Here is a 25,140-nt window from a genome sequence, read left to right as displayed (position 1 = left end):
AATTGAAAAAATTTTTAAATTAGAATAGAAGAAAGAAAAAATTTAGACAACTGCCAAAGCTCGTTGTATAGATCCATTTCGGGAACTGCTAAATTCCTTCATCGGCAACGTTTAGGCGCCGCTGCTATAACCATTCAGCCATCACAGCGGTTTCAAAATGGGTGTGGCACCGCCCCTTTTATGACTAAGTAATTTTCTATGTTTCGGGAGCCATAACTCGAAGAAAAATTAACGGATCGTAATAAAATTGGGTACACAAATTTTCCTTATAGCAGGAAATATTTCTAGTAAAAATGGACGGGATCGGTTAAAGACCACGGCAACTTAGATATAAAACAAGTTTAAAAGGGTCGTAGACTAGAATAATAAGCTATAACTTAGCCCAAAATAGTTTTGAATCAATGATATTTCACTTATCAAGTTTAATTGTAAGAGGAAATAGGAAGACATTTTTTTAAACGGGCGGTGCCACCTGTTATGTAGAAAAGTAATTTATCTGAAATGAAATTTGCAATTGAAGCTCACGCTGAGCATATAATGTTCGGTTACACCCAAACGCTTCCCAAGGCCGTCCCCATTTAATTTGTTGCGTCCCTCCCACAAATTGTCATCCTCCCAGCAGCTCCTTGCAGCGGGACTGCTCCATATTCTCTTGCTCCGGGAAGGTATCGAACCCAATCCGGGTCCGTCTCCTGACCCGGGTCCTGAGAAATGGTTTTGCTGCATCTGCCGGAAAAGAATCTTTTTAGGACGGTCGTACTCTTGTCAGTGTGTCTCGTGTAAGGGATGGTTGCATCGGACAGGTTGTTCTGGGCTAGACCCCAAAACCAGACGTCCACGTAGGTTAGGTCAGGTTGAACTGGCCGGTCCATAAGGACCTCACATAGACTGATTGAGTCCGTAGTGTTACCAGAAGTTTCTTTTAACGACCAAACTGAAAAACTTTATCAAAAAACAGGACATATGTTATAAAATAACTCCGTCCTCTTGGCAAATACTAGAAGCTTCCTAGGACTTAAGCCACTTGCTGCTTCTAGATCTGACAGCTGTATCACTCCTAATAGCTGGAGTCTTAGCCTGGCTAGTGCAGGGCACAAGCACAGAACGTGCTCGATCGTTTCCTCCTCCAACCCGCACTTCCCACATCTGCTATCACTGACCAAGCCTAACTTAAAGGCATGTGACGCCAGAAGGCAGTGTCCAGTCAGAATACCCGTCATGAGTATACAGTCCTCTCTTTTTAATGATAGAATCAACTGTGTTAATCTAAGGTTGTAAGACCTGCACATAATCTTCGACACTTTACAGCCCCGCGCTTGAACCCACGCCTTTCCCGCTTGGTCGATCATGTGTACCTCTCGCCTTCGCTTAATCTTGCCCAATCTAATTTGGACGTCTACGGAGAAAGCTTCAAGGGATGCGCCCTTTTTAGCTAGTTCGTCCGCTTTTTCATTCCCATATATTCCCATATGCCCCGGGACCCAATATAGATGTATGCTTCTCCCTGTCCCGATTCTCTCCAGAGACTGCTTACACTCTAACACGCATTTAGATGCTGTGCTATGCGAGATTATTGCCTTAATTGCTGCTTGACTGTCAATATAAAAGTTAACACGGTTGCAGCTTAAGCTATTCTCTTCCAGGGTTTCTACTGCTTTGGTTACGGCTAATATTTCCGCTTGGAAAACGCTACAGTAATCCGGCAGCCTGTAGGATCTGCTCATTTCCGGATCAGCGCAGTATACTGCAGACCCTACTCCTTCCACTACTTTGGAACCATCGGTGTACACATGTATCGCCTCGTCCGCCATTTGCGCACCCTTGCGCCAACCGTACCCCAGCATTCTTTTACATGCATAGAGTGCCGTTGAGGCCTTCTTGACCCTCTCCTCCACGTTGAGCTTCCATGACAGCTTACTGTCTAGGATGATTCCTAGATATTTTGTGCAAGGTTTCTCCTGTAAGGTCATCCCTCCTAACTTAGGCCTGGTCCAATTTGGGACCTTGTACCTCTTTGTAAACAAGACCATATCCGTCTCCTCCGCATTGACTTTCAACCCGACATTAGATGCCCAGGTATGAATATCCCGAAGCGCCCGATCCATCAAAGAACTAATCGTTGGAAGGCACTTTCCACTTATGACAATTGCAACATCATCTGCGTAAGCCGTAAGTTTTACGGGTCCCTCATCGAATCGCCTGAGCAGTGGGTTGATGACCAGCGTCCACAGCAGAGGTGATAGCACCCCTCCCTGTGGTATGCCCCTGTCCACTGATTTCGTGACCTCGTACAATCGCCATTGTGATGTAATCTTTCTGCAATTTAACATGCAGCCGATCTATCTGATTAAGGCAGGATGTACTTTAATGTAATTAAGACCATCCATAATCGCCCATTTTGCAACATTATTGAAAGCCCCGGCAATGTCCAAGAAGACTTCTAGAGCATACTCCTTATATTCCAGGGATTTCTCTATGCTTATTACCACCCTTTGCAATGCGGTGTCTACCGACTTGCCTTTGGTGTACGCATGCTGTGTTGTGGAGAGCAGCTTTTCATCCACGTTGGACTTTATGTACACATCTATCAGCCTCTCAAAGGTTTTGAGCAGAAATGATGTTAAGCTAATGGGTCTATAGTCTTTGGGATACACGTGACCGATCTTCCTCTTCTTTGGTAGAAAAGCTACACGAGCAGTTCTCCAAGAGTGCGGTACATGATTCAGTCTTATGCACCCATCGAATATTATTTTAAGCCATTCCACGACCGCCCTACTTGAGACTTGTGGCATGGCCGGGAATATACCATCTGGGCCCGGCGATTTAAACTTAGAAAACGTCTTCACTGCCCACTCAATCTTGGTATCGGTCACCAAGCCCGGCACTACTAGCTCCGTGATCGAAGTGTGAGTGATCTCTGCTGGCTCTTCTAAACCGTCTCCCGATGGGAAATGTGTAATGTTTCCCTTCGCTAGGACTTTTTTCAACCGTGATGTTTCGCTGGAGCACTTTATGTCCGTACAGAAATTTTTCCATGAGTTTCTCTTCGCCCCGGTAATTTCACGCTAGTAGATTCTCGGTAGATCCCTGTACTCGTCCCGACACGCTTCGCTTTCCGCGATCTTTGCGAGCTTAAACATTTCTTTTACCTGTCTTCTCAGAAGACTCAGCTCATTGCTCCACCATGGCGGCTTTGTCTTTCCTCTTAATCTTCTTAGACGGCAAGCTTTGTTATACGCAGTCATAAGCGTCCTTGTTAGGAATTCATTCGACTCCACCAGTTCCTCTACATTAGCAACCTCTTTGTGTTGTCCGAGTTTTATTTCCACATGTTTCTGGAATTTAGTCCAGTTCGTTGACCTAGGGTTTCTAAAGGTTCCTCCCTTTTCTACCCTCTTTAGGGGGATGCTGAAGCTGATATACGCATGGTCAGAGAAGGATGGTCTATCAAGAACCATCCAATCATACCTTGATATATCACGCTCGGAGCTCAATGTAATATCCAGAACATTGCTGGATGTTGGACCAATGTATGTAGGGACATTTCCCCTGTTGGCTATCTGCAAATTGGTTTGCAGGATGTAACAAAATAGAGATTCGCCTCTCTCGTTCGTATCTACTCCTCCCCACGCATTGTGGTGCGCATTTGCATCTGCGCCATAACCAACCGCCCTTTGCGCCCTTCCTCCTGTACTAGCCTTTTGCACTCCATCGGTGGAACCCATGCAGCATGGGCCATGTAGCAGGACGCCAGGATAAATGCCTGCTTATTCTTTTGCTCAACGGCCACCGCTACGAAATCCTCAGAGGTGTAATTAGGCAGCATATATGAATGCAGCTGTTTCCTTACCATTACTACAGCTCGCACCCGTCCTTCCGTTTGCGCGTAGTAAATGCCAAACCCGCGCGCGCAAAGTCCAGAAACCTTTCCTCCCGATTAGAGCCACGGCTCCTGGATCAGCCCCACGACAAACGAACCCTCCTCAAGGGTTAGGAGTTCGCTCAACGGCACTTTACTGTGTTGGAAGTTTATCTGTAGGACTCGCAGCACCATTGGGCTGTTTGTCCCCCTCCAGCACCTTGGTCTTGACGTCGTCGTCCTCCCCTTGCCCTTTTGGTTTAGAGTATTCGAGGTCGCCTTCAGCCTCTCGTGACTGTTGTGCCGGGTGTTCCTCTGTGCGAGTCACAGCACCATTTAGCGGTTGGTCCTCTTCTAACACGTTCGTGGTGACGTCGGGGACCTCCACCTGTCTTTTTTGCCTTAGGCTTTTGAGGTCCTTTTCGACTTCGCCCACCTCTAGCGTGTTAGGGTTTTTATCCTCGGGACTTCTTTTCCTGAGTCGCATGTAAATTTTGCCGGTGCCAAAGGACATTTTGCCAAGCTGCGTGTACAAAATATCCTCCGCCTGCTTGTTTATTTGGAAGATGTAGAACTGACCATCCTCGTTAGGCCGAGATACAGTAAGTACCTCCCAATCCTGTGTCGGTATGTTCGGATTCTGATTCTGCAGGTCGCAGTGTATCCTCCGACTTCATCACGCATGGTATCCATAATTTAACTTTTGGTACCGTGGGGATTTGCGCTTTATCCACCACCTCAAACCGCACGTTCGTGCCTTGCCTTTGGAGGTTTGGAACCACTTCCTCCAGCCACCGCATGCTCGCGATGTTGTCGCACGCTATCATCTTCACAGCATTATACCATCCACTCGAATCAAAGGTTGGAAGGGGCATCATCTTAAGCACTAAGCTAATAAGCTCCCTTTCCACAGATCTCCACCTTTCAGTAGTCATTTGTCCGAAAGGACTGCTACGATCAACCAGCGCCACAGTCAGTGACTGCTTTGCCACATCACTCATCTTCTCGGGAAAAGCAGGAGTCTTAGTGTTATCTCCCTTTGGCACCTCCGAGAAAGCCGGAGTCTTAGCGTTATCTCCCTTTGGCTTATCTCCTACTTCCGTAGTTGGAACTTCCCTCTGACTCGCAGCTTTCGAGGTAGTTGCTACGTCGCTATTGGAGCCCATCTGTCTTACAGCTTTGGGCCTACTTGTCTTGTCTATGCCACTGCCCTGCCTCGCGGCTCTAGGACTGGGTCCTTTCTGCCTCTTGAAAGCAGGCTTGTCGGCTTCCGCCGAACGTTGTCTCTCCATTCTGCCATTCGACGCTTCTTCCTCCTCGTACCGGTTGCAGAACCGAGGGTTTCTCGCAGCAAACCTTTTGAACTGCCTTCGACCAACTTCTACCGCTTCATGGGGTCATTCCAAGCGCTCGATCTCACTTCTGTTGGGTCGTTTCATTTTCATTTTTCAACACTACTCTCGCTCCCCGACTCCGACACATCGCTTAATTCGTATTTGTCGTCCTTGGATTGCGACTCCTCTTTACATCGTCCTTATTACAATCAGGTAATGAGTCTTCATCTTGGTCGTACGACCACCTAACCGATAAGGCGGGCTCAGCGGTCCAGTATTATATACGGAGTCATAAATACTTCCCGAGGTGGCCCGGTATGGGGAAGGCTCCGTTCGAATACAGCCGAATTTATCCCCTGGCTGCAAATCGTCCAATAGACACGGTCCGCATAACACCCTGGATTAGGGGGTTGGCAGTTCTTGGTCACCGACATCCCGCCGCCCTCCTATGAGGCGAAACGGCGTAGATGTCAGTCCTAAACAGCTCCGCCTCATAGTCGGGCGCTATGGAGTTCGGCTAAGCCCTCACACCAACGACAAGGTGCCTACCCTAGTGAGGGAGACGTCCACGTAACTTCTATAAATCTTTTGTGGCTCCTTGCTGCTCACGTCCTATGACATTCCGTAGTCTGCGCCTTAGCGCCCCCCCCCCCCCCCGCCACCTTCCAGCAGCCCCGCTGCTCAGCAAGCCACAAGTACCCGCTGTTGCTCGCGCCCCACGGCGCCACCAACTCACACGGCTGCTCCAACTCATACCTACAATCTCCGTAGTAGAGTCGGGAGCAATGCCGAGCATCAGCCCCTGCCCCCGTCTTCTTTCCCCTCTTTTCCGGCAGCAATTGTGTAGGTCAGGGAAACAGACTCTTAGTCCCTACCTCCCTTTGCACCGTTTGCCAGCACAGAATATATACGTTTGCGACATCCGCCAAATGCAGCTCCTGCCATGGACGGTGTCACTTTCCTACATGTTCCGACTAAATCATCCGCGACCTTATTTACAACTTGGACGTCCCAAATGTCGACCATTTTGAACATCCACGTCGATGGCACTACGCTACCGACTGTCCTACACCCCAAAATCTTGGGTGTGACGTTTGATCAGGATCTACATTTTGGTGAGCACGCAGCCGCAATCGTTCCAAAAATTCAGAGCCGTAATAAAATCCTCAAATCCCTTGCTGGCAGTACTTGGGGAAAAGACAAAGAAACGCTCATTACCACATACAAAGCAATTGGCCAGCCGTTTGCGTGCTACGCGTCCCCTATATGGTCGCCAAGCCTAAAAACTACCCACTGGAAGAGGCTATAGGCCAGCCAAAATACTGCACTCAGAACCGCTACGGGCTGTCTTCTTATGTCCCCAGAACACCATCTACATAATGAGGCGAGAATACTCCCCACCTGGGAGAGAAATGAGATGCTAACCAAACAGTTCCTGTTGAATACCCAAAAACCTGGGCATCCCAACAGACATCTGATTGATGAGCCAGCACCGCATAGGGACTTAAGGAGTCATCTCCGTAAGCATTTTGAGGAAATACGGCACCTGAGAACTCAGCCGTATGAAGCAAAAAACCACAAGCAGGTCTTTGGTGAACTCCACAAACAGGCGTCGGACCTTTATGCCGGGAATTGCCCGGTGAATACAGTACTCAGGGAACAGTACCCAAAACTTGCGGAAGAGGAATGCATACTCCCCAGGGAAACGCGAGTCACTCTGGCTCAACTTCGTTCTGGATACTGTAACAGGTTAAACTCTTACATATCCAGAATCAACCCCGACATACAAAATGTATGTAATGCAATGTGTCCCCACATGACACCAACCATCTCTTTAATTGTAATGTGGAACCAACGCCTCTAACACCCTTTCATTATGGCCCACCCCTGTCAACACAGCAAGTTTCCTTGGACTCCCGTTAGAGGATATTGATGACAATTTCTGATCGGTCGCAGCAATTAGGTGGGGCGAAACATTGCTACAACAACAACAACCCGAACTTAGATACCTTTATTTGTTAATTTTAAGGATGGCTCTGTATTTACATACATATCTGTTCTATTACAATAATAAGTCGACCGCTTTGTATTTGCGTCGACTTTAAATAAATAAATAAAATAAATAAATAAATAAATAAAAAATAAAAAAAATATGTTTAATTACAGGGAACGATATGGTCTCAGTAACCAGTACCCTAACCAAAAATAGTTTATAAATTTATTTGTAAACTATGACAATAATAATAATAAATAGTATCGCCTGTGGTCGAAATTCGACCAACTTGTATTTTTTTCAACTCAGTCTATGCATCCTGTGTTGGGGGTAGTGCAATAATGCGTTAATAGTTTAGCAGTGAGTAGAAATGTAGCAAAATGGTCTAACTTACTTCAATTTGTCATTAAGACGTTGTAATTTTTGATTGTATTTTCTTAAATTTTCTACAAAATTTTCAAATGTAATTATAACGTTTTGGTATGGAGCTCCTTAAACAAAAATATAAAAAATATGTAAAATCAAAAGAAGTTGACACAGAATTATGGTGAAATTACTTGAAATTAAATTGAAAAATAGCTTTTTCCACACCACCCGGGAGGTCCCCGTTGGGACTCTACCGAAGTAAGTTTTGTGTGCTCGGTTCCCCAGTAGGCGTATATCACCCATATACATATAACGGCCATTTACTTCAATAATGTCATAATTCACACAAAATTTTAGTTAAAAACGAAGAAATGTGATTAAGGAATTTAGCCTATTTCACGCCACCCGTTAGGTATGCAATTGGCGCTTTACTGAGTTTAATTTTGTATGAATACATATACAGCATGAACCAATAAACAGATCTCGCATTAAAAAATGAGAGAACAAAAAATCATAGTTGGCTGGGAAATAAAAGTTCTTGGCGTGACGTCACGCTTTTGACAACATGTTTTATTGCTGACTCAGTGTTCAGACTTTATTCCAATCGGAGTATTTTGCTCCGCTCTTACCTCCTACTACATTTTTTATCTTAAAGGTTTATTTGGGTTGAGTTGATAACTAAATAGTATTACTACCTAATATCTTTTGGTTGAAGTTTTCATTATATGTGACCCGACCTATGAAAATGTGGCTTATGACTCAAAAAAGAAATTGAAAGAAACAGCTGTTAAAGATAAACAATGCATTTCTTCAGTTTCTTAGTAGTCTTCTTTTTTTTGAGTGATAAGCCACCTTTTCAAAGGCCGGGTCACATATACATCCGTATGTAAAGCTGATTGTTTAGAAGTGACGATTGGATGAAATGAAGTGAATTCATTGTTCGTGTCTAAGACATGTTTGTTCACATTTTGCTTACAGTTTTTTTTCGTACGGAATGAGAATTGAAGAAGTAAAATGTAAGCAAAAAATTTGTCCGAACGTAATCTGAAAATCCTGCCAAAATTCAACATACAGCACTTCTTGAAGTTTTATATAAAAATGGAGTACGTTGAGTCAGTAAGGGCAGCGATAACAGTCGCCAATTGTGAGCACCACACGAGGTCAAATCTAACTCCAACTGTCTCTCCCAACTCAGTGAAGGTCTTTTCTTTCCTCTGTTTAAACACCGTGGCGGCCACCGTGGTGTGATGGTAGCGTGCTCCACCTGCCACACCGTATTCCCTGGGTTCGCACCCCGGGCAAAGCAACATCAAAATTTTAGAAATAAGGTTTTTCAATTAGAAGAAAATTTTTCCAAGCGGGGTCGCCCCTCGGCAGTGTTTGGCAAGCGCTCCGGGTGTATTTCTGCCATGAAAAGCTCTCAGTGAAAACGCATCTGCTTTGCAGATGCCGTTCGGAGTCGGCATAAAACATGTAGGTCCCGTCCGGCCAATTTGTAGGGAAAATCAAGAGGAGCACGACGCAAATTGGAAGAGAAGCTCGGCCTTAGATCTCTTCGGAGGTTATCGCGCCTTACATTTATTTTTTTTTTTTTTTTTAACTTTCTTTCTTGGCCGGAGCGTATTCGTCCATCCGCATAACATGACCTAGCTAGCGAAGCTTTCTGTTTTTATTCGCTGCATTATCGTCATATCAGCGAAAAGCTCATCATTATACCTCCTTCGGTACTCGCCGTCGACATCACGAATAGGACTATAAATCTTCCTGAGAACTTGTCTCTCGAATACTCCAAGAGCCATCTCATCTTCTTTAGTCACCTTCCATGATTCCGAGCCATCCATCAGGACAGTTATGATGAGTGACTTGTAGAGCGAGAATTTTGTTAGTCGAGACAGGACTTTACTTTTCAATTGCTTAAAGAAGCACTTGTTGGCAAGACTTATTCCCCGTCTGATTTCTAGGCTGACATTGTTTTTGCTTTTAATGCTGCTTCCCAAATAGACGAAATCTTTCACAGTCCCGAATTTATATCAGTCAATAGTGACTGGCTACAAAGGCCACAATAACAGCAAGTACTTCGTCTTGTCCACATTTACTATAATCCCCCCTTTTTTTGCTTCTGTATCTTATACCAACTCTTCGCCTCCATGTTTGAGCAGCCCGGCGGGTATCCCGTCATTACTTGGCACCTTGTGATTTCTTAGCCGTGATATTACCATTCTCACTTCGCCAAAGTTAGATGCCGTGTTTTTCATCATCGGCAATCGGGGTATCGGCTTCGTCTTCCCTCACACTCTGTACGTCAGATCATCATTATCATTCCTACAGGAATTTGCCCCGGTCTTGTAGCCTTCTGTCATTAAAAGAGCATGAAATATGTATGATAACCCGAAAATAATAATAATATTTTTTGCGATAAATATCCGGGGAGATAGAGCCCACTTTTCTTCCAGAATGTGGTGTGCTAATGGGAGCATTATTTGGTCATCCTGCACGTTTTAGGCCGACTCCATGTGCATATGATAAGGCAGATAACTTTTTTGTCGAGAAAGATTACATGGAAAAAACAATGGAAGGGATTGCCAAGACACCAAATCAATTTGTTGTTGGTTGTTCGCCCGCTTTCAAAGAGGAAAAAAAATATACTCCGAAAATTTTATTTTTACTCCGCCGTAGTCGTTTACTCAGGTAACAGTTTTAAATACTCCGAACACTGGTAGCGAAATATGAGAGAAATGTAATAAATCGAAAAACTTCAAAACCGCTACGTCTTCAAACTTTTTTTTAAAATTCGATTACAAATACAACAATTCCGGAATGCGGGATCTTGGCTCATTTGTTTATGCATATACAGTATGTACATATGTAAGTGTGACACAAAACGAAAATTTCGAATAGAATAGAGGATACCTTCATAAAAAATAAGAATATAAAAAAACTATATAATGAGAAAGGAGGCAGAGTTTACTAAAAAAATTTAAATGAAAGAAAAAAAATAAAGTACTTAAAGTGCGAAAAAATTAAGTGAAGTGAATAAACAGTTCCATATAAAAACGCAATAAGTGCACTTAGACTTTTTTCCGGGTTTTAATGTTATCATCGTGGAAATATGAAGATTCTAATATTCGGATATTTAATAATGGGATTCCCATTGAGATCTATGTACGTAATTAATTTGTATTAAATTTGCAAACACTCCATAAAATATCGTCTGCGAACGATATAATACTACGATATAACAAAGCAGAATAAATTAGAAGGAAAAGAAAAACAAACAAAAACATTGAAATTATTCAAGCAAACATATTTACTAAAATAAAATTGATTTCATAACTTTAAGCGACATAAACAAATTAGGAATATGGGATCTAAGCAGCCGATTAATGGGCATATAATCCAAGAAAGTTAGCCTAATAATAAATACAGTGGGTAATATACTGCCTATGCAATATTTCGACCTAAAATCGAAAACGTTTTTGGGTCGTTTTTTCGTTTAATATACAACGTCCAATTTTCCGATGCAATCAAGTTGCATTTAAATAATAAATTAAGTTGAAATATAAGATAATATAATAAAATAAAATAAGAAATATCAAAATAAATTAGCATAAAAGATAATATACAAATTTTAATGTAATATCTTTGTACCAAATTTATTTATTTTTTGTTCACTATAAGACGTGCTATATCTAAAATGAGCATAAAATCTGAAAATACAAAAAACATTTGGGTCAAATTTGCAATTAATTGCTATAAATAAATAAATTTAGTGAGTTTGAACAAAAGTTGGCTCATTATTTCTGATTTCATTTTTTTAAAGCAACTAAAATGAAAAACAAAGAATCTGTTAAATAAAGACCTATGCTTTTACGTGTAAGTAAAATTTGTCCAAAAAAAAAGTTTTTTTTGTGCGCTAACAATTATTTTAGAACAATTTTTTAAGGATTTTGGTACAGACCAATATAGGTAAGTGGCAACAATGGGAAACAATATTTTATGTGAACTGAAAATGAGTGAAACATTAGTTCTCTCACCGTTTGGCAGGTACGAATATATACATATGTAGAGATGAAACATTTGAGCAACGCGACAATGCATTTGAACTGAAAACAAGTAAGGAAGGCTAAGTTCGGGTGTAACCGAACATTACATACTCAGCTGAGAGCTTTGGAGACAAAATAAGGGAAAATCACCATTTAGCAAAATGAACCTAGGGTAACCCTGGAATGTGTGGACCACGGTGACCCAAAGCATTTTCTATCGGGTACCGCTAATTTATTTATATGTATATGTCATACCACGAAAAGTATTCCTGCCAAGATTCCAAGCGCTTTTGATTTCGCCCTGCAGAACTTTTTCATTTTCTTCTACTTAATATGGTAGGTGTCACACCCATTTTACAAGGTTTTTTCTAAAGTTATATTTTGCGTCAATAAACCAATCCAATTACCATGTTTCATCTCTTTTTTCATATTTGGTACAGAATTATGGCATTTTTTTCATTTTTCGTAATTTTCGATATCGGAAAAGTGGGCGTGGTCATTGTCGGATTTCGACCATATTTTATACCAAGATAAAGTGACTTCAGATAAGTACGTGAACTAAGTTTAGTTCAGATATATCGTTTTTTGCGCAAGTTATCGTGTTAACGGCCATTTTCACAGAAAACAGTTATCGTCATAGAATCTATGTCCCTACCAAATTTCACAAGGATTCGTAAATTTTTGTTCGACTTATGGCATTAAAAGTATTCTAGACGAATTAAATGAAAAAGGGCGGAGTTACGCCCATTTTGAAATTTTCTTTTATCTTTGTATTTTGTTGCACCATATCATTACTGGAGTCGAATGTTGACATAATTTACTTTTATACTGTAAAGATATTAAATTGTTTGTTAAAATTTGACTTAAAAAATTTTTTTTTTAAAAGTGGGCGTGTTCGTCATCCGTTTTCGCTAATTTTTATTTAGCACACATATAGTAATAGGAGTAACGTGCCTACCAAATTTCATCATATCTTCAACGACTACCAAATTACAGTTTGCAAACATTTTAAATTACTTTCTTTTAAAAGTGGGCGGTGCCACGGCCATTGTCCAAAATTTTTCTAATTTTCTGTTTTGCGTCATAAGGTCAACGCACCTACCAAGTTTCATCGCTTTATCCGTCTTTGGTAATGAATTATCGCACTTTTTCGGTTTTTCGAAATTTTCGATATCGAAAAAGTGAGCGTGGTTGTGGTCCGATTTTGTTTATTTTAAATAGCGCTCTGAGATGAGCGCCTAGGAACCTACTTACCAAATTTCATCAAGATACCTCAAAATTTACTCAAGTTATCGTGTTTACAGACGGACGGACGGACGGACAGGGTTATGAATTAATTTTTTCACCCAGACCATTTTGATATATAGAAGTCTATATCTATCTCGATTAGTTTATGCCGTTACGGATTACCGTTATGCGAACAAAGTTAATATACTCTGTGAGCTCTGTTCAGCTGAGTATAATGAGAAAGCAGTAGTTCTCTCACCGTTTGGCGTGTACAAATATATACATATGTAGAGATGAAACATTTGAGCAACGCGACAATGCAGCATTTGGAGCTTTGTACTCAGGGGCGTTTGTGAACATAATGGGTCGTACAGATGGCAATTTCGATAGTTGAATAGATTTTCGAATTTACAAAAAACTTTTTCTATTAATTATAAACAAATAGAGTAATATTTGTTAACAAAAATAGGCCTATGCACTGCGGCTGATCAATACGAATCGATTCATATAACTTTTATATGATTTTACGCATGCTAAGTATTCGAAACAGCCTGTCAATTGATTGTATGAAAATTTTGTTAGCGTATTAATATATAGATAAAAAATTTTGCTAAAAATACTTTTGCATTCCGTTTTCTTACTGTAATGTACCTTAACTTTGGTACAAATTACTTTTGTTAAATAAAATAGAACGATTGAGAAGGCACGTGTTTTATTATATTTCCTGTCTAGAACAATCTTCAATAATATGTATATTCAAGAATGGTACAATAAAAGTGGTTGTGTAGTAATATGTATATATAGGAATGTGTATTGTGAATCGATTGTATGTGTGTTCCTGAACCGATAATAGGTTCGTTCCTGACATCCCTCCTTTTTAGCGGTACCTTGCGGGTGTTTGAATTACACGTCCAGAGCGAGTGCGTGGTGGATGATTGAGGCTAGCTGCATCCTGTGGTGTAGCAGGCGTGGAAGGTTCAGCTTCACGAGGCACGTCATCTGGCGGACACTGTTGTATTGTGGTTTCTGTCGGTGGCTGTGTTGGACTCGAAGAACTTTGGTTTTTTGGTTCAACAGTAGGACGATCTGTGGACGAGTTAGGATCAACGTCGAGGGATGAAGTGGCTGGCTTAAGATGCCATGTGTTTCTTCTATATATGGCGCCATCCTCGGTTTGTACTCTGTACGAGCGGTGTCCTTCTGGTCTCACTATATAAGCTGGAACCCAGTTATTATGGCTTTGTCTAAGCAGTACTTTCTCTTGCGTAGTGTATTCTCTACTCTGTTTTTTATTTCTATCTGCTGTTCCTTTCTCACCTTCCTTGAGTTTTGTTAGTTTTTTGCTTACGTTTTTTATTATTTTTGGATTGAGTAGCTTTTCATTGGTAGGTAATAGCGTTCTGGTTCCTCTGTTCCTTAACCGTTGAACTGGAGACCACAGGTCCATGCGTGGAGTATTCCGATGATGTAGCAGCGCTAGCTGTATGTCCGTGTTGTCTTCGAGGCACTTTTTCATCAGGTTTTTTGCCTCTTGTACATAGCGTTCGGCTAGACCATTTGAACGTGGAAAATGAGGGCTCAAATTCTATTTTCAAAGTTCCATTCTTTCTGAAAAGCCCTGAAATCGCTGCAATCAAATTGTTTACCATCATCTGATAATAGTACTTCCGGGATGCCGAAGGTAGCAAACCATGTCTTAAGTTCTTTAATGACGTTGAAGCTGGTGATATTGTTTAGTTGTTTAAAGTCATAGTATCCTGAATAGCTGTGTGCAATGAGGATATAATTCCTTTCCTCTTAAGTGGAATATGTCCGAAGCGACAATACTCCATGGCCGTTTCGGTGCTGCTTGTAAATTTATTTGTTCCATCTGATTATCTTTTTGTATTTTGCTGCATGCACTGCAAGTTTTTATGTACTCAGTTAAATCTTTGGTCATTGTTGGCCAGAATACATTGTCACGGGCCAGTTTTAGCGTTCCTTGTAGTCCCTTATGACTAAGGTGGCAATGTTTCATTACTAATGGCACAATTGAGTTTGGAACCAATACTCTGTGATATTTAAAAATTATGTCCTCGTAAACGCTGAGAGCCTCTCTGTTTTTGAGATTTACCGGCACTTTATTGATGGTCTTTGGCCATCCTTTTAATAAAGTCAACCTTAAATCATTAAGTTCTTTACTTTTTGAGGTCTCTGCTTTAAGTTCGTCTTTTCGCGTTTTCGTGAATGGCACAATAGCACATATTTGTAAATTTTCTGTATTTAAATCTTCACTATCTAAGTTTTCTCTCTACTCAGTAAATCTGCTACATACAATTCCGTACCTTTTTTATAAGTGACTTTTGGATTATAAGGCAGGATTTGATACATGATTTTTTGCAATCTCGGTGGTGCATCTGTAATTGGCTTTTTAAATATTGTCTCAAGAGGCTTATGGTCAGATTCGATCGTTAAATCTTTGCAACCCCAAATGTACATGTGAAATTTTTTACATGCTACTAGAATGGCGTTTGCTTCTTTTTCTAATTGGCTATAGCCCTGTTCGGTTTTTGTGAACGATTTCGCACAGTAAGCGATCGGCTTCTGTTTTTGTATTAGCACTCCGCCACATGCATAACTACTGGCATCTACTGACAGCAAAATTGGCGCTTTCATGTCATAATACCATAGGACTGGTGGATTCTTTAACAGATTTTTCAATTTATTGAATGCTTCATTGTATTTCGTATCCCACACCCACTCAACATCTTTTCGCAATAATTGTCTTAGTGGTTGGGTGATATCTGCCAAATTTTTTATGAATTTCGACACGTATGTTACCATACCCAAGAATCTTTGCAACTCTTTCACGTTTTCTTGTTGTTTAATTTTCGTTATAATTTCTATTTTTTCGGGATCAGTAGTGGAATTCACTAACTTATAACGATGCGATTTGTCGAGATTTTAATTAGCGATTTTGTCGCTTGCCTTATCGATTGTACTATTCACTAACTTAGTTTTAACGACTCGAAATAAATGACGCTTAAATTTCGTTTTAATAGTAGAAAGGTGGCTGCACAGCTTAACGAAACCTAAAAAATGCGAAAAGCACAAAAGGAATGCCAAAAATAAATAAATTCCGTATACTAACTGCTTTTAAAAGTCATTATTGTGCAAGTTTTTACCTATTTTAACAAAAGGTAAGTAAATGCGGTATTAATTTCTTTTTTTTTTTCTCTGTTGATTTCGCAGTTATTCTTGTACCCCTTAATTGACCTTCAAGTTGAGAAATATCATGAGCCAAGTCTGGGGTTAGTCGGTACAGCTTTTGAAACTCCATTGCATTCAAGTCGAATGTGTTATCTACATACTTCTCTAAGAAGGTGTCTGTCCACTGGCGATGGACTTAGTAATTCTTCATCTTGTGATAAAACGTACGCCAAGTACTAAATGCCATTTGATTTATAAATAAAGCAACTTTTCGTGTTTGAAAGTATTTAGTTAAAGTTCCGATTCTCTTTTTTTTCGTGATTTTTAACGCAGCCAATTTACTTGCCGTTTATTTAACAACACAGCTGATAGTCGATCAACGAATATCGATACAAATTGGTTACTGAATAACGAAATCGTTACAGTTATCGATTAGCAAATAAAGCGATGGCAAATGTCGTTAAAAAAAAGTTAGTGAATTCCACTACAGGTTTTACCCCTTCAGCGGAGACTATATGTCCCAGAAACTTTACTTCTTGTGTATTAAAAACGCATTTTTCTTTATTAAGCTTAAGGCCTGCTTTTCTGAATTTGTCGAGTACCTCTTGAGTGATCCTCTCTAGTTCTAGTTTGCTGGTGGCATGCACGAGAACATCATCCATAGACACCTCCGCGTTCTTTACGTCCGCTATCAACGAACTCATTACTTGTTGGAAAACTTCCGGAGCCGATGCTAAGCCAAATGGCATTCTTAAGCAAGAATATCTTCCGAATGGGGTACTGAATGTCAGATATTCTGAAGTACGGGGTGTTACTTGCAGTTGCCAAAAGCCTTTTTTACAATCGAGTAACGTGAACCACTTAGAGCCGGGGATGCGGGCTGTAATTTCTTCTAACGTAGTAAGTGGATAATAACGTCTGTTGAGATTTTTATTTATCTCCGATGGATCTAAACAGAGTCTAATTTTATTTATTTTTTTTACTACGACCATGGGTGACACAGCCGGTGTCGGCTTGGTTATGGGTTTAATTATTTTTTGCGCTACCATACTATCAAGCTCATCTTTAACCTGCTGTCTAATAGTATACGGGATTTTTCGCGCAGGGCATATGCTTAGTTTCGGACAATAGTCTATGTCGTATTTGTATTGCTTCAGGCAACCAATTCCTTCAAACAAGTTTTCATCAACAGTTAAAGTTTCAATACGCTTCACTAATTTCAATTTCTCACATGTTGACTTACCAAGCACTGCTGTAACATCCGCTTTCACAACTAAGTATTTTATGGGTACCTCTTGTTTTTTAATAAGCGTGTCTATGACCACTTCACCCAGTACGGGGATTTTATGGTTTGAAAACGATGTTTTTTGCTTTGTTGGCGATGGACTGATGTGAACGTCTATTTTCTTTATTATTTCGTAGTTTAAAACGTTGCACTGGCTACCTGTGTCAAGCTTAAACTTTACCATTACCTTTTTGGCCAGCGTAGATTTTTCATACCAGTCTTCGACGTCCACACTGTCTAAATCCGCACCTACCGTAGACTCTAAAAAACTGTAATCGTTGCTTGCTCGGTCTTGGACAAGTTCGTTGACCGTTTTGCTTTTGCAACATTTGGTAAGGTGGCCATTTCTTTTGCATTTTTGACAAACCTTTTTAAAGGCCGGATAGTTACGGCGACCGTGCGTAGTATCACACCTATTGCAGTGAAAGGGTTCATCTTTTTTGTTAGTTTCTTTGATGTCTCTTTTATTTTGCTTTTTGTTCCACGTAACGGTGTCAACTGTGGCCGCTTGCTTCATTGTTGTTACCTGCATCTTAACTTGCTCTGCAGAGTGACATATATCTATTGCTTTTTCCAGGGTTAATTTGCTTTCCGCTAGTAGTTTCTCTCTTGTTGTATCATTTGTTATACCCACTACTAGTCTGTCGCGAATTAAAGTGTCTTCTAACGTCCCATAACCACAATTTTTAATTTTGCTTCTTAGATCTGTAACGAATTCATTAAATGTTTGACACTCCTTTTGTACGATGGTGTTGAATACATATCTTTCGTACGTTTCGTTGATTTGGGGTGTAAAATATTCTGTAAATCGCCGTTTGATTGTTCTGACGCTTTTTGTTATCACTTTCTGTTAAATTAAAAGTATTGTAAATTACTGCTGCATCATTTCCTACCGACGACATGAATACTGCGACTTGCACTTCTGGTTTCTTAGTATCCAGTTCCGTCGCGATCGCGTACCACTCGAATTGTTGAAGCCACAATTTCCACTCGTTTGCCACATTTTGGTAATTGTTGATGACGAAACTTTTTGGTGGTCTAATATTGTGGTCCAGTTTTACGCTATTAGTGTCTGATACTGGCATTTTTTCTTTAATTCGGGTTTCGGCACCATGTAATGTACCTTAACTTTGGTACAAATTACTTTTGTTAAATAAAATAGAACGATTGAGAAGGCACGTGTTTTATTATATTTCGTGTCTAGAACAGTCTTCAAGAATATGTATATTCAAGAGTGGTACAATGAAAGTGGTTGTGTAGTAATATGTATATATAGGAATACCCTGCAAAAATTGTTGGATTACGTGTTCCATTTTCTTCATGTTGGAGTACTCTAATAATACTCCTTTGCAATGCGTTTGCGGACCACCATCAGCCGATCATTGCTCGTTTTTTAACGACCGTGATCACGACACGATGACGATCGAACAGAGTTGCCAAAGTAAAATATTGTATACAAATAACTGATAATAAAATTTTACTATGGCAACTCTGATAAAATGCGCACTGGTTTTATGTATACATACTATAGTATAGAGAGATATTAGTTTCTTTATTCACGCAAATGCTAAATAACATAAGAATATTCGTAGTAAAAAATATAAAAGTTGTATTGCCCCTCTTCATTTACTTTCATTTTAAATTAAATTCACTCCGATAATTCTTTCAGACACATTTCCTCATTAGTACTTTGGCATATGATCCTCTGTGGGTGCTCCATGGAGTACAACAGTGAAAGTACTTTGGAAAGTACTCTCACGTATGTACTCTATGAAATACTCACAAACAAAGTGAGAGTGGGATCACCTACTCCTCTCCTAGGACATCGCAATGTTAATTGGAGCACATTTTTTGTATGAATACAGATTAGTTTTGGAATACTCCTAAAGGAGTATTCCTTACATTATTTATGGAGTACTCGCGTTTTTTGAAGTGTGTGTATTGTGAATCGATTGTATGTGTGTTCCTGAACCGATGATAGGTTCGTTCCTGACACTTACAAATTGGACTATGCGTATATCACATTCAGAAAAAAAGGATCAAATATACTTACATAAAAATATAAACGAGTAAAACACGTATCGCAATATCAATAGCGTCACTTATACGATTCCTCCTACTTCCAGTGCTGTAACAACAACAAACATTTCCACCAACATCGTCACCTTCATCATCATCATCATGATTATGATTGCTTGGACAATATCTTCTAGATTTTTTTAAATGTTGTGTAGTTGGAATATTTGAATTCACCATAAATTCATGACGCCACATATTTTTATTATTCCAATCGTTGGGCCTCTTTAATGATACGTCATTTCTGTGAAACTCATCTGCAGAACTTTCACTAAAACGTCGAAATGTCGTTGATGCCTCACTACCGATATTCGAATGGGTTAACACTGTATCGGCCTTGCTTATTGCTGTTGTTGTGAGTATGGTCGGCGCCATTATCAGACTTTTATGAATATGTTGATAACCGACTTCATCAGCGTCGGGGACCTGTACAATTTAATTAAAAATCGAATTTAAATGGCGGTAAAACAATTTTCACGTAAAAGTTATTTACTATTCTGTAACTGGTACATATGGATTAGTACATTTAAGTTGTGAGAAAAATATGAAAACGGGCAACTTTTTACAAAACGGAGCCGACCTCCAACAGATTTTTGGCTAACTCTCCTAGGGTATTTCTGTTGTTGTTGTAGCGATAAGGTTGCTCCCCGAAGGCTTTGGGGAGTGTTATCGATGTGATAGTCCTTTGCCGGATACAGATCCTGTACGCTCCGCTAACACAGCACCATTCAGGTGCTAGCCCGACCACCTCGGGAACGATTTTGATGGCCACATTAAACTTTCAGGACATCCCTCCCCACCACCAAGTTCCATGAGGAGTTTGTGGTCGCCAGAGCCTTGTCTGTTAATGAAACAGGATTTGCCGCGGATAGGTGAGGTTGACAATTGGGTTTGGAGAAGCTATATATTGCGCTACACAGCTCTTTGAATCTGGTATTTTAGTGGCCTCTTACGACAGGCATATCTACCGCGGGTATTTATTTTATCTTTTCATTTTAAATTTTTTGTTTATAAAGATGCAAAGCCATATATTTCTGTCATGTTTATCCCATTGAGGATAAAACGAAACTAAACATAATATCGTCAGTCAGTTATTAAAATATATCATAATATCTCAGACAACTAAAATTTAGCATTACATCATTTTACAATAAAAGGTGAGTTACGAGGTGTTAATACAGCTACATACTTGTGTGAAAGTTTCGCAAATAAATTTTAGTCGTACACTTATCTGAATGAGCTGACTTTAGTAATAAAATTAAAAAATTTGGCTTAACACTTGGTTAGTACGTCATACATATACATATCGTTGGCTTATAGTGTAAGTTAATTGCAAGACAAATTCATTAAAAGTTATGGAGACAACTTAATACTAACTTCATCGTCTAGGCTTAAAGCCACCAAAATAATGAAATTGTTCTTCCTTGTTTTTGCAAAATCGTCTGCTCCATGTGAGTTAGTAGCTTGAGCTAAAATAAATCAATGGATCTACACTCTTTGACGAAAATGTATTAATATTAGTGACGTGCAATGAACTTTTAGCATTAGATACTTCGCACAGGTTTTAAGACAAAATTGAACACAAAACAAACACGACAGACACACCTTATGTTGATGCTTACTTTAGTTAAATCAGTACTTTTCTCCACGTATTCATTATGGTTATTCCTAGGTGTATCTGAATCTACAATCATAGGTAAATTTCCAATCCTTTTTATCAAACCAAAAGTACGTTTGCGGATTTCCGTTTCCGTAGGAAGCCCCTTAAGGAAGGCTTGTGATTGACTCATTATGTTAGGAACTTTTAACCTAGAATAACGAATTTATAGTTAAATCACACACCTATATATACTATGTACACAAGCGTATGTGTGAATACAAGTTAACAAAAGGCTAGAATGTATAGCCGCTACTATGATTCTAACAAATTTTGGCGTGTTCATGATTAATTTTCTAGCTTTATTCTTATTTATTTTCACGTTTATCTTTCGCTACCTATCTTAAGGCGACAAAATACGATTACAATCTCCTTGTTCTTTATTGTTATTGATTTAAATACTGACAAACTTTCTCTAATCTTGCATTATGGGTTTTGTTTTCTAAAGTATTTTCAGGCCAGTTTACTTGTCCACATCATATAGCTATCGCCGTTATCAGCTGGATATAATGTTGTGCCAACGTCTAGCCCTAAATTTCTTTAATTTGCTAATCTAATGTAGTCTATACTTTCTTTTATCGATTTTATACTTCATCTCTGATGTTTATTAACTCAAAATTTGTTATTATGACCTATTAACCAGTATATTATAATTATAGCCTACACCAAAATTGTACCTGTAATCAAATTAATTAGCTTGTGGTAACATCTGTTAGCCCTCCAATGCAAATAGCTTTGTATGGCAATAAACAAACTAAATAAAGTTATTTTATTTTTCAAGAAGCAAGAACAAGAAGTAGGTCACAATAGTTCAATTGTACAAAATCTTCAAGCCAAACCTACAAAAATATCGATAATCTATCGACAAGTTCGAAATATATTGTGGTCCGCTCTAACTAAAGTCAAAACAGATATGAAGTACCCTGCAAAATTGTTGGATTACGTTTTCCATTTTCTTCATGTTGGAGTACTCTAACAATACTCTTTTGCAATGCGTTTGCGGCCCACCATCAGCCGATCATTGCTCGTTTTTTAACGACAGTGATCACGACACGATGACGATCGAACAGAGTTGCCAAAAGTAAAATATTGCATGCAAATAAAGCTGGAGTCATTGGTGCCGTATGTCGTATCGCTGTATCTGTATCCCTAACGTAATCAGCTGTTTATCGTTACGACGGTAAACCAAAACCCAATTGGTTGGCTACGATACGGTTACGACCTTAGCGGCACCAATAATCGATTGCATTGATTCTCATAAGGTTGGTCGAATCAGCTGTTAAAAGGTTACCGATACGGTTGCCGATAAAGCACCAATGTCTCCAGCTTAACTAATAATAAAATTTTACTTTGGCAACTCTGATAAAATGCAACAGCGCACTGGTTTTATGTATACATACTAAAGTATGTATAGAGAAATATTAGTTTCTTTATTCACGCAAATGCTAAATAACATAAGAATATTCGTAGTATAAAATATAAAAGTTGTATTGCCCCTCTTCATTTACTTTCATTTTAAATTAAATTCACTTCGATAATTCTTTCCGACACAATTCCTCTTTTTGGCATATGATCCTCTGTGGGTGCTCCATGGAGTACTACAATGAAAGTACTTTGGAAAGTACCCTCACGTATGCACTCTATGGAATACTCACAAACAAAGCGAGAGTGGGATTACCTACTCCTCTCCTAGGACATCGCAATGTTAATTGGAGCACATTTTTTGTATGAATGCAGATTAGATTTGGAGCAGTCCTATACTCCCAAAGGAGTATTCCTCACATTATTTATAGAGTACTCGCGTTTTTTGAAGGGTAATGTTCGGGAACTTTTCGAAGATTACGACTGCTATGCGAAAATTGTCGGTAACCTGCCAACCTAATAAAAACTTACGCAAGTAATTTTCTGTAAAAAATGTCTCATGCACATACAACTTGTATCAAAGCAACCGAAATTGAATTTTCTGAATGCGTGAAACCTAACTGCGTGAAAACCTAACTCGATTTCCAATTTTTGTTCTGCGTGACATTTCAGTTCGATCTTTGCACTCATTAATGATGGCCGATACAACGGTTTTGAAATATCAGTGAAATATATATGGATATTTTTGAATCGCGGCTATTTTTTATAGTGTAACGAATTTGCTGGAATTCCTCTTATTTGCAACCTTCTGCTAACGTTCGAATCAATAAACTGTTGAATAATTAACTCCAATATTCGATAATGCAAAATGGCCTTTATTAAACTACTTTCAACATAACAAGAGATGATAGTATCCCTTAGTGTTGCTAATATTCGTCACACTGATCGTCCCGATCAGACAAATCTCTCGATCTAAACGCTCCCAGCCTTTCCAAATGAACCACTTTCATTTTGGTTCGTGGTTTGCCAATGGTTTGTATACGGTACATTACATTATTGATCCGTTCTACAACTTTGTATGGGCGTTCCAAATTACAATGCAATTTCGGGGACAAACCTTTTATTCGTTGTGGGTTGTATAACAGCACCAAATCTCCTTCCTGAAACCCTTCCGAATTAATTGCTTTATCGTATCTGGCTTTCATCTTGTCACTCATAATCTTTGCTCGTTGCCTTACCAGATCGTGTATCTCTCTCAACTCTTCTTCCAAGACAACAGTGGATTTCTTGACATTTCTCTCCGCATCGGCATCTATCCCATACTTCAAATCAGCTGGCAGTCGAAGGTCTTTGCCAAAAATTACCTTTGCGGGAGTTTGGCCCGTTGTCTTATGGACTGCCGATCGGTAAGCCATCAAGAATAATGATACGTGTGTATCCCACCTCCTTATAGTACCTTTCTACTACTCTCCTTAAATGCTCCTCCAATATTCTATTGAAACGTTCCACCATACAATCGGACTGAGTACGCAATGCAGTTGTCCGTGTTTTTCGAATGCCCAACTTCTTACATATTTCTTGGAACCCAGCTGATTCAAAATTCCTGCCTTGGTTAGAATGTAACTCCATTGGTACACCATACCTTGCAACCCAATCGTTTGTAACCACTTCTGTTACGGTTTCGGCTTCTTGGTTTGGGATTGGGTATACCTCTGGCCATTTATTGAAATAATTCATATCCACCAGTACGTATTTGTTTCCGCTGTTGCTAGTAGGAAATGGACCTGTGGCATACATGGCGATCCTTTCAAATTTCAAATTCCCCCAGCGGGTTAGGAGGTCAGAATATACCCTCGGTCGGTATGTCTGTCGTAAGAGGCGACTAAAATACCAGATTAAAGGTGCTGTGTAGCGCAATATACAGCTTCTCCAAACCCAATTGTTAACCTCACCTATCCGCGGCGAATCCTGTTTCACTAACAAACGAGGCTCTGGCGACCCCAAGCTCCTCATGCAACTTGGGGGTAGGGAGGAAGGGAATGGCCCGAAGGTTTAATGTGGCCACATAAATCGTTCCCGAGATGGTCGGACCAGCACCTTAATGGTGCTATGGTACCGGAGCGTATCGGATTTGTATCCGGAAAAGGACCATCACATTGATAACACTCCCCAAAGCCTTCGGGGAGCAACCTTATCGTTGCAACAACAACATCCTTTCAAATGGTGCACCTGAAATATACTGCTTCATCTGGCCATGACTTCGGGTTTTGGGCCCTTTCGCTCTGTTGCAAACCTCGCAGTTCGCAATCCACTCGGTGAACGACTGACGGCAACCAACACAATAGAATCTCTGCTTAATTTTCTCGAGCGTCTTCGTGATTCCAATATGACTTCCACTTGGACCATTATGCAGCTCGCTGAGCAGGTCAGGGATCCTCTTTCTGGGAACAACTATCAGTTTCTTCTTGCATTGACGATCCTCACTCTCCCATACTCGATGAAGGCAACCGGATATCAATTTTAAACTGTTCCACTGTGCCCAATATGACTTCGCAATGGGACTCACTGCTGACATATCCTCTCTGTTTGGTCTTTCGTTTCGTTCCAGCCGTTGCATAACATGTGACAAATCTGTATCTTCTAGCTGACACTTTCTTAGTTGTTCCTTGTCCCATTCATCCGTAGACGTTATAGTCATTATCCGGACATATATAATGTCTTCTTTAGCATCGACCTTTGAACAGTGCTT

At 40.0% G+C, this 25,140-nt stretch overlaps 1 protein-coding gene across 5 annotated transcripts in view; it reads right to left on the bottom strand.

The window, feature by feature from the left end:
- Positions 1 to 25,140, bottom strand: part of LOC137252939 (phospholipid phosphatase 5) — a 38,624-nt gene that overhangs the window by 8,407 nt on the left and 5,077 nt on the right. Inside the window, exons 1-3 of one of the 5 annotated variants that reach the window (XM_067789078.1) lie at positions 21,707 to 21,842; positions 20,995 to 21,181; positions 19,350 to 19,798 (exon numbers count right to left, since the gene is read on the bottom strand). In XM_067789078.1, coding sequence (XP_067645179.1) covers positions 19,350 to 19,798; positions 20,995 to 21,162 — 617 coding nt within the window. In that variant the 5' untranslated portion in view covers positions 21,163 to 21,181; positions 21,707 to 21,842. Of the gene's footprint in view, positions 1 to 19,349; positions 19,799 to 20,994; positions 21,182 to 21,435; positions 21,566 to 21,706; positions 21,843 to 25,140 lie in introns of those variants that run through there. The other 4 variants (XM_067789089.1, XM_067789099.1, XM_067789109.1 and 1 more) reach the window with 4 other exon arrangements.

Source organism: Eurosta solidaginis, chromosome 1, assembly GCF_040869045.1.
Source record: "Eurosta solidaginis isolate ZX-2024a chromosome 1, ASM4086904v1, whole genome shotgun sequence".
Classification (NCBI taxonomy): Eukaryota; Metazoa; Arthropoda; class Insecta; order Diptera; family Tephritidae; genus Eurosta; species Eurosta solidaginis.
This window is presented reverse-complemented; position numbering and strand designations above follow the sequence as displayed.